The sequence below is a fragment of the Saccostrea cucullata genome, unplaced genomic scaffold, assembly GCF_032062105.1.
Source record: "Saccostrea cucullata isolate Sc308-1 unplaced genomic scaffold, CSIRO_AGI_Scuc_v1 ctg4220, whole genome shotgun sequence".
NCBI classification, from domain to species: Eukaryota; Metazoa; Mollusca; class Bivalvia; order Ostreida; family Ostreidae; genus Saccostrea; species Saccostrea cuccullata.
This window is the reverse complement of record NW_026931558.1, coordinates 10,924-28,451: the sequence shown is the minus strand read 5'-3', so window position 1 is coordinate 28,451 and position 17,528 is coordinate 10,924. Positions and strand designations below refer to the sequence as shown.

At 32.5% G+C, this 17,528-nt stretch overlaps 1 protein-coding gene across 1 annotated transcript; it reads right to left on the bottom strand.

The window, feature by feature from the left end:
* Nucleotides 1–2,505: 2,505 nt before the first annotated feature.
* Nucleotides 2,506–17,265, bottom strand: LOC134232963 (sodium- and chloride-dependent glycine transporter 1-like). The gene is made up of 13 exons (XM_062714954.1): nucleotides 17,113–17,265; nucleotides 16,132–16,318; nucleotides 15,854–15,985; nucleotides 11,182–11,479; nucleotides 10,794–10,926; nucleotides 10,466–10,600; nucleotides 10,004–10,232; nucleotides 9,464–9,576; nucleotides 5,827–5,958; nucleotides 5,343–5,442; nucleotides 5,001–5,101; nucleotides 4,554–4,721; nucleotides 2,506–2,810 (listed from the first exon to the last, which is right to left on the bottom strand). The coding sequence occupies exons 1-13, from the start codon at nucleotides 17,167–17,169 to the stop codon at nucleotides 2,646–2,648; spliced, it is 1,950 nt and encodes a 649-aa protein (XP_062570938.1). The 5' UTR covers nucleotides 17,170–17,265; the 3' UTR covers nucleotides 2,506–2,645.
* Nucleotides 17,266–17,528: the final 263 nt, after the last annotated feature.

The window sequence follows — 17,528 nt, the reverse complement described above, 5'->3', positions numbered from 1 at the left end:
GTTGGCCATTGTGGCCCCGCCCTACCCCGGGGGGTCATGATTTGAACAAACTTGAATCTACACTACCTGAGGATGTTTCCCCACAAGTTTCATCTTTCCTGGCACAGTGGTTCTTGAGAAGAAGATTTTTAAAACATACCACCAAATTTTCATTAATTCCCAATTATCTCCCCTTGAATGAGGGCATGGCCCTTTATTTGAATAAACTTGAATCCCCTTCACCCAAGGATGCTTTGTGGCAAGTTTGGTTGAAATTGGCTCAGTGGTTCTTGAGAAGAAGTCGAAAATGTGAAAAGTTTACAGACAGGCGGACAGCTAGACAGACAGACGGACACCGGACAAAATTTGATCAGAAAAGCTCACTTGAGCCTTCGGCTCAGGTGAGCTAAAAACTGTTAATGCATGCTGATTTTTTTGTCTATGAACATCCGATGACACTATAATCTTAATTTAGGAATATCTTGAAAAATTATCAAGTGCGTTGCGTATGTCCTTAAGTTAATGTTTTTGATTTAAGAGTTGTCGACCTTAGTATGATATCTTACATACAGGTCTTATACTCAGGAAACAAGTTTCCCACAATTTAATTGAGTTCAAGTTTTGAACTAGATGTCATGAAATTCACAATGTAGAAAGAGGCACCCTTGCTTATTATAACTATACTTTTAGTCTGTTTACCCAGAAGAAAAGCGTCAGGTAAATATGACAGAAATACTGCATTTGATACGTAATCACTAAAGTCCCCCCTCCTCTCACTGGACCCTAAACCTCTCATTTCACAACTTTTGGAGACACCTTCGGGCATTATAACTATCCATTAGGTTTGTTTGCTAAGGCCATGGGACTCAGGCAGGGAGCAGTTGAGATTTTTAAACAAAAATGTTCTTTCACTATAATGTTCAACAGAGCCCCACCTTAGCACCAGTCCCCCAGTGGCCTGTAGACATGGCATGAGTTTCCCAATTTTGGAATAGAGAGGGCTAAATGCTTATTACATTCATTCCAATAGTTCAACAGCTTGATGTCCAGGAATGAAGTGACATTTTAAAAATCCCATTTATGTTGATGATTCACCCGAGTCAAAATGCAATATTGTAACTCCCAACAAAATTTTATCAAATGAATACCTTCAATTTGTGGCTGTTGAAAACTCAGCAGAACATTTTTTGGGGAAAAAACTTTCCCACCTAAGTATTCACCTAATAATTTTAAACCTAGTTTGGAAATGGTCAAACAAATATTTTAAAGATATGGCATTGCAGCACTTTTTTAACAGACATGGCTTATACTTTTTAAGGATTCTTGTGGCCAGGCTTTAGTATCAGTGGCTAGTACAATAATTCTCACTTTTCAGGAAATTCCAATAAGAATAGGAGTTAATTTGGCATAATAAAAAAAGATCTTCAACATGGCATGAACAACACACAACAATAAAATTCAAATTTCAGTTTTATATTAAAAACATGAAATTGTGAGGTATCATCAATAACAAATTCTATTGGATGAGTTTTTGAACACATAGCAAAAAATAAATTATTCTTTAAAACAAAAAGTACAATCCATTAAGGACAGACGAGACGTTCCTTAATAATAATAATATATAAAAATTTCTAAGATTTTGTCATTGAAAAAATTGATTGTTGACCTTATTTCCAGGCATTTCTGCAAGAAAATACAAAACACAGGGTAGTTTTTCTTATATAATCCTTTTGGGAAGAAAAATAATTTCCAATTTCAAATGTTTAAGTGTTTGGATTTTTAAAAGACGATTAGAAACTGGTTTAGAAATCAGAATGTAATTAAAATTTTGAATATTTTTCATACACTACGAAGATATACAAAACAGATCTTGACGAACATCTCATCTGACCTTAACAAAAGAGCCAAATTTATAAAATGTTAAGTGGTCAAACACATGAATTTATAAAAATATATTTCTAGATAATAATAATTCAATAAAAGGACTAGGGATATCAGATTTTTATAACTACAATATTGAAATGATTTCAAATAAACACACTAAAATTACTTTTACCCAAACGAGATCAAGAAATTCAAATGATTCAAAAGAAATCACAATACATAAAACAAAATTGGTCATCAACTATTAAAATCTCTCCATAAAATTATTATATCTTTGCTGAAATAAAAAAAAAAATTAAGAATTTCGGCAAGTTTAAGCATTTGTTGCAGAAATCAACCTCAAACTATTTTCCCCAAATATTCATAATTTTTCTTCAAATTTTTGAAAATTTTCAAACCCTTATTTAATTCAAAGACTGCAATGAATGAAGCTTATTCTATGTCATCCTTTATAAAAAAAATTCCAGTTTTGTTTTAACAACAAATAAAACTTTCAAATAAGACACAACTGAACTAAACAGTTTGGCTTTGCATATCTCGGCCAGATTTGAAGTCTCGATCACAAAGTATAATTTTACTGCACATTCTGCTGCAATCCTTGAATTGCATTCCGCTGTCACATTTTGGTCCCTGTGATCTGTGCATTATGTCTGGATTTCGATCGAACGCATCCATCTGGAACCGTGTCCATCTCACCCAGATCTGACTTTGTCTACTCACAAATCACACAAACAACGACACTCCTCAACAAATCCTAGAAAATGTCCTAATTACAAACAACTTCAGGACTGTGGATTTGCGGTGCTGTGTTTGATATCTACGAGAGGCGTACAAACGACAGAGTCCAGGGATTCCTGAGAGTCCTGTAACGACTGTAGATATCGGACTCGGTGTTTCTCCACGGCTGGACCCCAATCATCTGTGTGGTGGACCAACTTCTTGATTCGCTATAAAATGAGAAAATTTTGTTTTGATTCATAATGATTAAATGGAAAAGTAGAATCTAATTCGCTATAAAATGAGAAAATTTTGTTTTGATTCATAATGATTAAATGGAAAAGTAGAATCTAATTCGCTATAAAATGAGAAAATTTTGTTCTCCATCTTTTTAGCCACAGGAAAAGTAGAATCAGAGGATAAAAAGAAAATTTTGTTGTTGCCTTTTAAACAATTCTAATCTGGAAAAGGATTAAAACATTATTTTTGAAAACTGACCTCTCAGCTTTTTCACCACAGGAAGACAAATTGCTTACAATGGTGCAGTGGATTGAATGAGAGTTTTACTTATTGATTACAATTTTTTTAATATATTAAAATTATATGTAACAACTGTATTTTTAAAATTTCAAGATAATCTCCTGAATTCCAAAAACCTGTTAAATAGTAACCTTGTATTAACATAAAACAGGGAAAACCCCATTTCTTATTAAAAAAAAATACTAAAAAAATGTGCATTTAAAAAAGATTTAAGCAGGTGTTTTATAAAATGCAAGATTTCAATGAATGCAAATATCACCCAGGTGATGTACCTCAACTATAAAACATTAACATCAGTTGCAGACAAAGGTGTTGTGTTAATCTTCACATGACATCATCAAATTAACCTCTAAATTTTCTGCACAAGCAAATTAATTTTGAAAAGAAAAGGCTGGCCATCAAATGACATATGTTATAAACTCCAGCCCTTTCTTCTATATAAATTTACAATAAGAACTTTTTTCACATTGAACATTAATGGGGTCTTTAACTGGATTACCTGTTAAAATTAACAGCATTAAGGCAGCAAAAAAAAAAATTTTTTTTAAAAAAATAATTAAAAAATAAAATAGTAATAATAAAAAAGGATATCTTAATATATATCATTGATTTTAGAATTCAATAAAATAATTAAATTATGTTAAATTGTTGTGTAATATCAGTATCTTAACCAATATAAAGTATGAACATTATTTTAAATCCATATTTCAAAGAATGTACACATCATTCAAAATTGACCTTAACTTCAAAACAAAGTTCATTGCAGACAGTTCATTACAGTAATTAATCTCAATGTGACAGATAAAGATAATGCTTAATTTCTCTCTAATGTGAAGGTTAATTATTCCCAAAGGAAAAATTGCACAGCCTTCCCAGTTTACAATGGTAGAGGTAGGATTTCTCTCTCTTTATATTTGTTATAGATTGCATTCTTATGTATATGCTAAAAAAATATGTATTTTCTATTTAACACTTTTTTAATAAGGACTGCAATACCACATTATTTGGGATGTGAAATAAACTTAGAAAAAAACATTTTTTTTTAAAATTTCACTTAAATTAAAGGTCACAGTGACCTTTGAACCTGATTGGGCACACCTTAAAAAAAATTATGCATAAAAAAACTGAAAATTTGTGATTGTAAGTCTTATGGTTTTCCTGTTAGACGGACGGAAAGGATTTTTCCATATTTGGCTATAACTTCTTAATCCTTGCGGTCAGGCGACCTACTTTTTGGAACCAATTACCAATGAAATTCACTTAAGATTTTATCGTGCTCTCATTAGATTTTTTCATGCATATCTTTGACATGGAAAAATTTCAAAGCCACACTATAAGCACAGAGGAATATTAAATTTCTTTCTGCAAAAATCCAAAAGTAGATATTAGTGAGGCTTTAGTGCTAAAACTGATGAGTTAACCAGTACACTTACTTGTAATAAATTGCCCTCCTCTCGTAAAATGGCGATCAGTGCACACACAGGGACAGGTACCAGAGACACAAGTCCCAGCATCCAACCAAAGACAATGGCTCCATCTGGGTATTCATAATCTCCGTAGGTCACCGGACTTAACTGGGTCACACTGAACAACCATATGAACTGTATAAAGAGACAAAAAAGATGCATTTATTTAAGTATGATATGGTTACAATGACATGTTGTCATAACAAAGAAGGAATTCAGAGCATGTAGAAATTCCAGAAATTTTGAAAATGTAGAAAGTTTACATTCAAACTCAAATCAAAACAATCAATTCATTCAAAATAGTTCACATACCACTTTGACAGTTCTCACTGTATTAGATCTAATCATTTAGGATCAATTTAAATCATCTGAATACAGAAAGGTTAACCAAGAACAAGAATTCCTTGAACTTACAGTGATGGTGATGGGGGTGATGAACTTCCAGCAAATCTTCCACCAGATGCCAGGCTGATAACCGATCATCAGTTCAATATCCTTGTAGAATCTATCAGCACCTACATAGGGGGGAAAAAGACACCTTTTATCAATCCAACAAATCATATTACTGCTAACTCATGGTAATTCCAATCACTGATAAATTTTTTTTTGGGGGGGGGGCAAAAAAGGCAACAGCATAACTTAAAGCTACTTTTCTGTTTTAATCAAATACAGAATTTTTTAGTTATTTTTGTTATTTATCCTCCTCTCTTTTTTTTTTAAAAATTATAATTATTGAAATATTTCCATTAAACTTACCATAAATCCAGGCAATAACGACACATTCAGTCAGGGATAGTAACATCAGAGAGAAGGTAGCACAGTACCAGTCCATGATCTGGAGCACATAGATCCCTCCCTGTTAGAAGAAAAATGTTATTTGAACATATTTCATTGTGTACTACGATATAAATGGATTAGGCAGCAGGCATAGCCAATATAAGCTCTTGATTTACCACAAAAATCAGAATATAATGTCAAGGATATTAAGAGAAAATGGTACATGTATAAGAAAGATGTTTTCTTTTAAATTTAATTTTTCTTCACAAAACTCTTATTTTTCTTTTCAACAGTTTTTTCTAGAAACATGGACTTCAAATCTCTAAACTGTGCTAAAATTATATTTCCATTCAATGTAGAGTATAATAATAAATCTTGAAAAAATACGCAATTCACATCTGTTTCACCTCATTCAGAAGAACGTATTTTTTTTAATTCTCATTTCTCTCGGCAGTTCACTCACCTCCATGATGCACGGTATACCCAGAAGAAATTCAATGAAGCAGAAGAATGCTGTGAAGAGAACTTTTCTGTTCTTCAAAAGCCCTGGGAACTCATCAACAAAGGCACTGGTCATTGTCTCAAACATGCCAAACTAAAAAGATCAAAGAAAAATGACAGCAAGGGTATCAAAGACTAACGAAGGTCTGCAATAAAAATGATGTCATTTTTTGGAAGAATTCAGGAAATTTGCTATTTATTTTCTTTTTAAAAATTTTTTCTGGTAACTCAAAAGAATTTTTTTTTCCCAAAAATGAAGCCAAAACGCCAAATTAAAAATTCAAATTCTAATGCATCCTGAATACTTGTATATTCTTAAACAAGTCACAATGAAGATGATTCAAACACATGCATTTTGGGATGAACAAGACTGAAATACTCTATGGTAGAAGCCATCAAGCTCACCCCGGTACTGAAAATCTACAGGTTTCTGAAAACTCGACAGAAGACTATTGATTCTCACACCAAGACAATGCCTGGCAGCTTTGAGTGTCATTACTTCCTTTGTAATTCTGTTAATGGCTCAAGAAAATTGAATATTTCTATTTCAATCCAATATGGAAGTCTCACTGGATTCAGTTTTTAGCTAAATATCTCTTGCACTGCATCCATTGGGCATTCTTTTGCAATAAAGATTTGATTGGGTTTCTTAATTTGTGCATTATCTAAGAATGATACAAAGGAAATAAATACCTTATGCAGGGTCTTTATAAAGATGGGATTAGAAGATTTATTTTTTAAATGGCATATGCTAGTATGGTTATAATGATCAAGTTTTTTGGATCCTGCCCATGGTAAACAAGGCAATTAACACAAAGAACTACATGAACTTGTATATGGAATTTGAATTTAATATCTATAAATACTTTTTTTGTACATGTTTGAAATCATATATGTGCCCACAAGAAAAAAATATATTTTGCAAGTTTGAAATATTTACAAAGACCTTGCATGTTGAAGTCATCATATCAGATATACATGTGTATGAATCTTGAAAACCATTGTGGTATCTGTAAAGTTCACAAGCTGTTTTACTTGAAGAAAAAGATTTTAAATATATTTTATGTTTAAACTGATCTGCTCATTTAATAATTATTGAAAATAATTCTTGTGAACTTTGTGCTTAATTAAACCTACAACAAAACAAAATCTCTTAAAACAGTTTTGCCCAATATGCATGGGCTTACGTAAAATTCTATGTAACCCCCCCCCCCTTTCACAAAATAATTCTGGTTTTCATGCACAGAAACTCATTCAGAGACAGATAGACCAAAATAAAATTTTCATGATTTACAAGGAAACTTAAAATTCAATTTTACTATTCAAAATGATTTTCCAATTTATATCTTGAGTGATAAAAAATATTACATTTTCCTCCTCATGCATATTGGGCAAAATTAAAAATAGGGGCAGTTGATATAGTACAGATTGTTTTCTATTTATAGGACAGTGGGCCAGGGTTACCGTGGTGATACAAGGATGTGTTGATCACATGGTCTTCCTGCAACCACATTTGACCACAATCCTGGACAAAAAAGAAACATAGCAGACAAGGTTTCTCATTAAATCTTTTTTATCCCCAAAATCTGATGGAGTGACCGATTTCCCACTTCACTTTCCCTAATTAAGACAAATATGCATTTAAATAAATAAATTGTATGAAAAAATTATCATTTTCCCCATCCATTATTCCACCCCCCTCTCTCCCCCCCCCCCCATCATTACCCCAACATATGTAGCTAAATTCAATTTTGAATAAATGTCAACATGACCCATATTCCGCCCCTCCCCCCTTTTTCGAACATCAGAAGAAACTATCTGAATTTTTGCAATTTACAATCGAGACTCCAATGGTTTAAGAATAAAAGAATTCATAAATCAAAATTAAAACAATAACAATTGGACATGAACAGTCCTTCAGACAATCACAGAACACAGATGCTCTCTCACAGAACTTTGCTTTCATTTATACTTGTTTACAACACAATACAGCCTCATATTCGAAAAGCTCTTGTTCAAGTACTTGTTCATGCACTCACTCGTACAAAAATCTTTTCTCTCACAGGTATGTAAAAGATGTGTAAATATGTTAAATCTCAAAACACATGTGACGAATAATTGTGATTTGTCAAATTATTTTAAATGTGAGATTTTAACAACTATATGCTTAGTGACAGATTAAGTCAACACAAAATTAGTTTCTCTGCAGTTTTAACCAGCATTTTATTAATTGGTTAGTATTTATACTTGTTCTAAACATTTGACTACCTTTTTAAAGAAACATTCTCAATTGATATTAAAGTCCACTACAACTTTTGAAATATTACACAATCTTTCACATACCTTCGAATTCTACACATTACTAATCAACTCTCTCTCACACAAAAAAATCTAAAAGTTTACCTGTGCACCTTGCTACTGCAAGAATACCTCTAGATAATAAAGAGTTTATTATGCAACAGATCTAAAAACTCAGCAATATGGCCTCTGTTATAAAAATTTAAAATCATAAAGCTGGGAAATTCAGGAGTTACTTCCCTTTTACTGTGTTTTTGATCATTTCGAGGCCATATTCATGAGTAAAACAGTCAATTCTATTTCATTATGCTTTTAAATTTTATTAAAATCAATTACAATGTATGGATATTAAATACTGACAATATGGATGAGAGATGAATGAAGAATGCAAATTATCTGCCTTCAAAAGCAGCCCAACACCATGGAAAGGGATGTATTGAGTTCATGAAACACAAAAATCAGCTGTGCAAAAATCTTGATAGAGTTGGAAAGTTGTTTACGAGATATAGTGTATTATTCGTGTAATTTCAGCAAAATAGATAAAGATTTTTAAAATTTTTTTTTTATTAAAATCTTTCTTTTAAATATTTACAGTCAAAGGGAAAAGATTATGAGGAATTACATGGAAAGCAGATTTACAAGTTCCGACATATCATTTCATTTCGTTTCAAAGTATTACTAATCTAAAAACAAAACCTCTTTAATTTTTTAAAACAATTTTTATCCCAATACAATTGATTTCAATGAAAAAATATTATTGACTGGCCTTTAACTGATTTTTTATTTCTTTTCCCTTTCTGTAAAAATTTGCACGGCTGATTTTTACATCGTTAGCCCAAATAGTCTGTGTTCATTGAAGCTATGACTACACCTCCGTGAACACAGACAGGTCATGATTTAATGACACACACTTTCAATTTTGACAATAATGAATCCATTTTTTTTCTCTCATAATACTGTGCAAGCCCATTTTATTCTTTTAAAACTGTTCTCAATTAAATAAAAATTTACTGAACTTTATTAGGCACCATGGACTTCCTTGATTTCATACATTTAAACATCAAATTTTAATTTCAATGTCAAAGGATTTTTTGTTTCAAATGAATGTACAGTTGAACTTCCATATCTTGAACATGGATGTCTCGGATCCTTGATATCTCAAATTTTGTTCTCAGTCCATTTAGTTCGAGATAATGAGATTTGACTGTACTTTCAGGTTCATTATTGAGTATATAGTGTGTGTGTCATCACTTCCAAGAGGTGTCAATTTTTAGTCTGCGTGCACTAAAACAATTTCTTACCTGACTGTCCAAACCAATGGTGAACAACATAAGGAAGAACAGTACAGCCCACAGGGGGGAGATGGGGAGTTTGGACACAGCTTCTGGATAGGCCACAAAGGTCAAACCAGGTCCTGAAAATTACAAGCAAAAATCTTTATTAATTTTTTTTTCAAATGACCTTCACTCAAGAGTTTATATGAACTCGTTGGTTATATTGCAAAAGCCTTGGTTGTCCAAATATCAAATATTACATTGTTAATATTTCATAGAATTATCTACAACAAACATAGCAATCATCTTTTTTTCTGCGTTTCTCCATGCATTTACGCCTCAAAAATTATTTCTTCCTCCATGCATTTACGCCTCAAAAATTATTTCTTCCTCTTTCTTAAAATTATCTATTCAGCAGAAATTTCTTTACATGAAAAACAAAATGTACAACTTCCTTACTTACATATCATTACTAACAATGGCTTTATTGAACATTGGTTCTCTTGAACTTAAATATTCTTCCTCATCCCACAAAAACAAAAATAAACAACTTCCTCATACACTTACCCTGGGTGACTACTTTATCGATATCGACCCCCGTCTCGTAAGACATGAACCCCAGGACAGAGAAGATGACCAGGCCGGCAAACACACTGGTGCCGCAGTTAATAAGGGGGACAATCATGGCGTCCCGGTAACAGTTGTTGTTGAATTTGTTGAAGCTGGCCATTGTGATAAGACCTCCCCAGGCCATTCCAACAGAGTAGAAAATCTGAACTGCAGCATCTCCCCACACCTATACAAATTGTATGAAAGTTTGTTTTTTTACTTTAAGGAACTCCAGTCAATTAATTTATATGCATGAAAATTCAATACAAAATTAAAGTAAAAATTGAAAATCATTTCACATTTATTTTAAAAAGAGGATGAAAAGTTTTTTGGGAAACTCATTTTATATATCCTCTTTCTTATTTAATAAACAAATAATCTAAGACTTGTCTTTTTTTTAACTTCATAAAAAAAACAAACCTTGAAGGTTGCTAATTTTTCCCATTCTGGAACCAGGTAGAAGTAAATCCCGGCTCCGGCACCTGGCAGAGTGACCCCTCGGATAAACAGAATTATCAGAACCAGATAGGGGAATGTAGCAGTGACGTAAACCACCTAAAAATGAAAAGATTACATACATTTAACAACAAGATTTATATAAATTATTTCTTTGTTTTCTTTGATAAATTTCAAATCTAAAATGTTATGCAATATCATCAGTTTACAGATTCATGTACTAAGTGTGTGTCTTAATTCTTCTTATTTATATCTCATTTTGCTGTCGATATTGAGTAAATGCAACACATACCCTTCCAGAAGATTTCACTCCCTTGCACAAGCACAGAAACACAACAATCCAAGCAATAGCCAGACAGATGAGAAGCTCCCAACGGACAACACCCAGGTTCTCTATACCTTCTGTTATCTGTAACACCTCATTCCTAAAATAATCAAGACTTTCGTCATAAACAGCTTACTTGACACAAAGAATTCTCTCTTATTTATAATATATTTTATTGGGTGATTGCAAATGATCATTCTTTTTAATTGTAAGGTTCTTTGAATGCAAAGGAATATTGTTTGCACTTTAAAAAATATTTACATGATTGATTAATTAAGTGTTAGACTTTGGGGTGATTACCGGTACCAATTAATTTTTCTAATCAATTACTTATGAAATAAAAATAAATTCTTACTGCCAGAACTCTTCACTAGCTGTGACCTTGTGCTCTGACAGGGATTTATTCTTTATCATTTCAAAGTCTGTAATGTTTACGTCAGTCGCATTGTATCCCAGTGTCGCATTGATAGTCGCGTTGGGCAGAATACTCTCTCCGCGGATGTAGCAGTTCTCTGTGTTCCATTTATTATCGCACGTACTCCATGGCAAGACGGCCTTAAAGGAGTGGTACAGAAAATAAATGGTCCAGGTTATGATGATGTTGTAGTAAACACAAACAATGCCCGAGATTATTACCATACCATAACCCACACCTGGAAAATATAAAGAGTAAATAAACAACTTACAGTGTATTCCTTGTTCTAAATGTTGAATAAATAGTTCAAGAGCTTCTTATGCATTATAAATGCATATATTAAAAACTTCATGCACTCATTCACCTAAATTATTACTATTGCTTCCATAGTACATACTACAGGTGGCAAACAGTCCTAATTTTTTTTTTTTGCAGTGTCTATTGAATAATTAACCATAAAAAATGCACCTTACCCATTTTTTTTACAAGCCATTTTTTGAGATGATTTTTGGGGGTTAGTTTCAACATTTTTGTCAGTTAGTGGTTTTATAAAAAGTGAAGTTTATTGTCCCCCACTTTTGCGAAAGCAAGGGGACATTAAATCTCATTCATCTGTCCGTCAGTCTGTCCGTCTGTCAGTCCATCACAAAAACTTTAACCTTGCCCATAACTTTTGATCTAGTGAAGCTATAACTTTCATATTTCACATGTGTATTCCTTGTGACTAGACCTTTCTTCGGGTACCACCAAATTTGACCTTTTAACCTTGACCTTGGAATTTGACCCACTTTAACACAAAAATTCCAAACTTTTACTTTGGTCATATCTTTTGAATGATTGAAACTAGGACTTTCATATTTCACATACGAGGGTTGTTCGAAAAGTTCGTGGGCGATGTCCATCTTCCTTATATTACTCACTGGAAATTTAAAACAAGCACATTATAATATGTAAAAATATTTGTTTTGTTGATGTGTGAAGTTTCATTCCATTCGATTTAACACAAATAAATTTACCTCATTTTAAAATCAACATGTTTTGTACCCGCGGAGCAACATAACGTCAATGAAACGTCAACATATAGCGTCGAGAATTTATAATAGATACTATACCTATACATTTCACACAGAATATTCCATTGCCCATTCATTAAATTCTTTTTCTAATATTTGACATTTATTTTCTAAGAATTGATCTCATTGTATAATTTCCTTTGTTAAGGTTTTGATTTATTTTAGTACTCAACACTGCTTTCACAGGATAAGCAACTCTAAGCGCCTTTGTCTTTCATTTACGTTTCAAATTTTAAAGTTTTGTTCAGATGTTTACAGTAAAACCGTTACTTCACAGGTCATCCTTCCGATACAGAGTCTCTGTCACTCTAATATTGACTATTTGTACACATATGTACAACTTTGTGACATATTTTCTTGATTCCTTCAACATTTTGAGAGTTTTTTTCATGATTTGTTTCGAGTAAAACACAAAATTGCATCTGCTCCGCGACGTCATCGTTTTTGTCGTTTTCAGTGATGACTGGCTATCTTCTCAAGTTGATTTCTTTTCAACAAAGCAAAATATAAAACCATAATTTGGTACACATATCAATGTAACAATTCTTAATTTGAATTTCTCGGTAGTTTTTCGTTTTTCCTCCATTTTACAGAAAATATGACTATAGACATTATTTATTGTATTGTCTGTAACTGACTAAATTTTGACCTGCTCCGCGATCCGATTTTTACATTTTTAAAATCTGGATAAGTTTTTAATCAATCGTAATTTTTTGTCAAAATTAATACATATCAAATGGATTTATTGTTAAAATATTTCTATTAAATTTGGATAAAATATGACGTCAAATAAAAAAGATATGACAGTTGTCCACGAACTTTTCGAACAACCCTCGTATATATTCTTTATGGCAAGACCTTTCATTGGATACCAACAACTTTGACCTTTTGATCTTGACCTTGGAGATTTCCGTACTTATGAAAAACTTTAACGTTGACCATAACTTTTGAACGGTAAGGGCTAGGGCTGTCACCCTTCACATATGTAATCCTTGTAAGAAGACCTTTCATTGGATATCAAGAACTCTGACCCTTTGACCTTGACGTTTGACCTTCTTTTCAAAAACTTTGACCTTGGTGACAACCTTGGAGATTTCCATACTTATGAAAAAACTTTAACGTTGACCATAACTTTTGAACGGTATGGGCTAGGGTTTTCATACTTCACATACGTAATCCTTGTGGGAAGACCTTTCATTGGATATAAATAACTTTAACCCTTTGATCTTGACCCTTGGAGTTTGACCTACTTTTTAAAAACTTTAACCTTGGCCATAACTTTTGAATGGTTCGGGCAAGGGCTTTCATACTTCACATATGTAATAACTGTGGCGAGATCTTTCATTGGATATAAAGAACTTTGGGCAATGGTTTTCATACTTCACATATGTAATACTTGTGGCAAGACCTTTCATTGGATGTAAAGAACTTTGACCCTTTGACCTTGACTTTGGAGTTTGACCTAATTTTTAAAAACTTTAACCTTGGACATAACTTTTGTACGGTTCGGGCAAGGGCTTTCATACTTCACGTATGTAATAACTGTGGCGAGACCTTTTTTAAGAAACTACCAACAAATATTTAATTTGCATTTTAAAAAAGTTGAATCTTCACTATTTTGCCATATGGGGTCATCAGTTTCACTTACTTATAACATTTGATTGAGAAGAGATAGGGCTTTCATATCTGACATCTGCATTACCTATCAAAAGATTTGACACAATATGTCATATCAAATGACATCCCATCCATAAAGACACCGAAAGCAGGGGACCACAATTTTTTGAATTTGCTTGTTTACATTTATAATTATTCCCTTGAAAATTTCTCTGATTCTTTTCACTAAAATCTGAAACTAAAAAAAAAAAAAACCTATCTGCTACCCATTCTAAAAAAAAAAAAAAAATCTAGGATGGCAACTGCATGCAAATAAAGAATTTTTAAGCTTGCATGGTCTCATTGCTTTTTTTTTTGTTATTCAGCTCCAACATAAAACCTAAAACACTCCATTTTCTGTGACATTTTATATAAAATCTTTAAAGTTCAAGAAGCACATTATATAAATGAAGAATAATTAATATTGTCTGTAATTTTCATCTTTCTGTTAAATCTCAGAAAACAACTCATTTAATACCTTAAAACACAGTTGTTAATTAATTACACAACTACACTAGAAGCTTCTTTTGCCAAGAAAAATTACAAAATAGGCATTTTAATCTGTCTAGCAAATGACATTAATGTATATCATTGTTAATTAAATTTCTTTTGTTTTTTAAAAACTGTGTGTTTCTGCTAAAACCTTAAATAATAAAACTATGAAGCACTTTTGGCTAGTCATCAATTTTTTCTCATTTTATGGCTGTTTGTACTTTATCTATATCTATGTGCGTAATTGCTTCATTTCTTTTCAAGTTCGCGACGCAAATTCAATAGTCATAATGTTCAGCAACCATCGATTGCCTCAACGAGAAATATTCTAGAACCAGCAAAAATCAATAGACAGGCTTGTTTGTTAGCCTTGTTTTCTCCCTATACATAGTTCATACATATTAATCTGTTCTTGACCCTTTTCCTCTGAACAAAGGAAAAAGATACATGCAATTCTTGATCTCAATAAGATGTAATCCATGATTGTAAAAGCTTTACAAATTCGAGGGGTTATGTTTAAATATCCAGTAATAAAGGTTACAAAACTTTCTGAAAATCTGTTTGTTTTTTATTATTTCACTGGCTTGTTTCCACTGACCTTTATATAATAGTATTTACTAGCAAACAAACTGGCTCCCTAATGGCTACTGAATAAATGAAAATGGCAGGTGTTATGCAAGGGGGCAGTAAGCGCATTAATTACTCTCCCCTGATGAGGGATGGACAGGCATGCTGAGATGGACAGGGGAAAACATATCTCCCGCTGATAATAGGCAAAACCTAGCAAAGCATTACATAATAATAATAATAATAATAATAATAATGCTTTATTTAAAGAAGGTAACATGATTAGTACAAAGTACTATTCTTCCCCGGGGCCTTCTACAATTCAAACAATATACATAAAATGGTACAATCAAACATATATACACAGTACATGAACAATGATAAGCTCATTTTATGCCAAGCTTGTTAAAGCATTATATGAATTAAACAAGGGCCCGAGAAAGAGCCAAGTGAAATATTTGATAAATAAGTAATAAGGGCCAATTCTTAGATAAGATAATTCAATGACGTGTTTTCATCACATTTCAAAGGTGGAAAGGTGCCAACACATGGAAGCGATTGCTTGTGATGTTATTTTTTTCTGAGCTTCCTATCAACAGATCAACTGAGTGCCATGTTATGGTATGCGGGGGCTTGCCTACATTGAGATCTAATTGCCTTTCACAGACAAAGAACTTTTCTTTTTATAGCCATGCATAAATTCAATAAAACTTTTGGTGCTCTTAAAGTATAAAAGGTCAATCAATCGCACCCTAAATCTTTGAATGAACTTAAAAGAATGTTAAGTAGAGTACTATTTTTACAATTCAATGAAACTCTTTTACCTTTAAATAACGGTGAAATTTTCCACACAGTAATGGGACTCAGGCTGGCAAACTGACCATAGCTAATCTCCAGGAAGAACAAAGGTATTCCACAAAGAATCAGGAATATCACATATGGGATCAAAAATGCACCTGTTAAAAAAGAGATTATTAATAAATAAAATATCAAGTTTTAAAACATTAAGTCCAAGTAAATTTTAAGATTTTCAAGTTCTTTGTAAAATCATTGACCAAAGAAAGAGGTACCCCCATCCCCTAAAATTTTTGTTAACACATACCTCCTCCACTTTGGTAACACAAGTAAGGGAACCTCCAAATGTTTCCGAGCCCCACTGCAAACCCCACACAGGACAGGAGGAAGTCCAGGCGCCCTGACCAGTTTCCTCGGCCCACATTTTCGTCCCCACTCTCAAAGCTACTGCGGCTACTACCAGCAGAGGATGTGTCACTATCCACCAAAGCTTTCTGTAAAATTCAATTAAATCTGGTTATTTAAAAAATTTTTAATAACAAGTGAAATATATATAATAGGGAAATGGAAAAGGAGAGGGGGTAACTACTTATTTATAATACATGTAATTCAAAATTACACACATACAGGGTGTTCTAGAACATGTGTTAGCATTTGATCATTACATGTTTACAGTAAATCTATATTTTTAACTTCATTTTTTTGGGCATGGAGTTTATTTTATATAATGATGATTTTTATAATTTTTGAGCAAGCATTGCTGTCATTGTGTATTTACAAGTTTCATAATCATGTTAATATGCATCTTTGATTTATTTTGTATACATTTAACAATGTATATAAAAATTCACATTTACAACTGTCATTAATGACAATCATTATAATTATCATCATGGTTAGAATTTATAACCAGTCCCTTTTATCAATCATGCATTAAAAGTAAATTGTTCAAAAGAAGACATACGTTTTAAATACTTTTTTTTTTGTTGTTGTTGCTGATTTTACATTTTTTTATGCTAAAAAAATTCACGATGAAATCAAGGAAGTATAATCGTTCATTCATTTAATTTCCTCGTCCCGAGGAAGCACGCTATGCTTACAAAACTAGCAAAACCATGAATATATATATATATATATTCAAATGTTTTTTTTTCCCACTGTTGAAACCCAAATACACATAAATTATTAAAATGAGCGCATTCTCCGAATGCATGGACCAAGGCGCCAATCGATAACTCAGCACTTTGATGTAAAACTGAATCAGAGAGAGAGAAAAAAAATCACGAACCTCCTTTTCCCTCAAATAATCCTCGTCAAATTCAATACTTTTCTCTGTTTTACTCATTTTGTTTTGTTTAATCTAAATTTCCACGAGCGATATACACCATGTGCTTCGGAATGTGTCCTTTCCCGCTCGAGATGATTCTCAGTATGAAATCAATAATGCAGAACCAACGTACTTTATTTCATTCTGGGAAAATTTTCCTCTACGTCACACAGCTTCCTGTATCAGGGAAACACGTGTGTTACGGCAAACAATGGAAAATGGGCATTTAAAGATAAGGCCACGAATGAATCAAATACTACAGTATTTGGCATAATATCAGCATGTTCCACTCCTTTTAAAGTTGTGAAATAGATCTAGTATCTTTTTCTGTAATTAAATACATGAATACACCTTTACATGCACACAAAAGCATGAGC

Coding starts and splice junctions, on each gene's coding strand:
- LOC134232963 (XM_062714954.1), bottom strand. CDS start 17,169: ATGAGTAAAACAGAGAAAAGTATTGAATTTGACGAGGATTATTTGAGG. Junction 5,102..5,342: donor CGTTATTGCCTGGATTTATG/GTAAGTTTAATG, acceptor CCCCCTATGTAG/GTGCTGATAGATTCTACAAG. Junction 4,722..5,000: donor TCACCCCCATCACCATCACT/GTAAGTTCAAGG, acceptor CTCTTTATACAG/TTCATATGGTTGTTCAGTGT.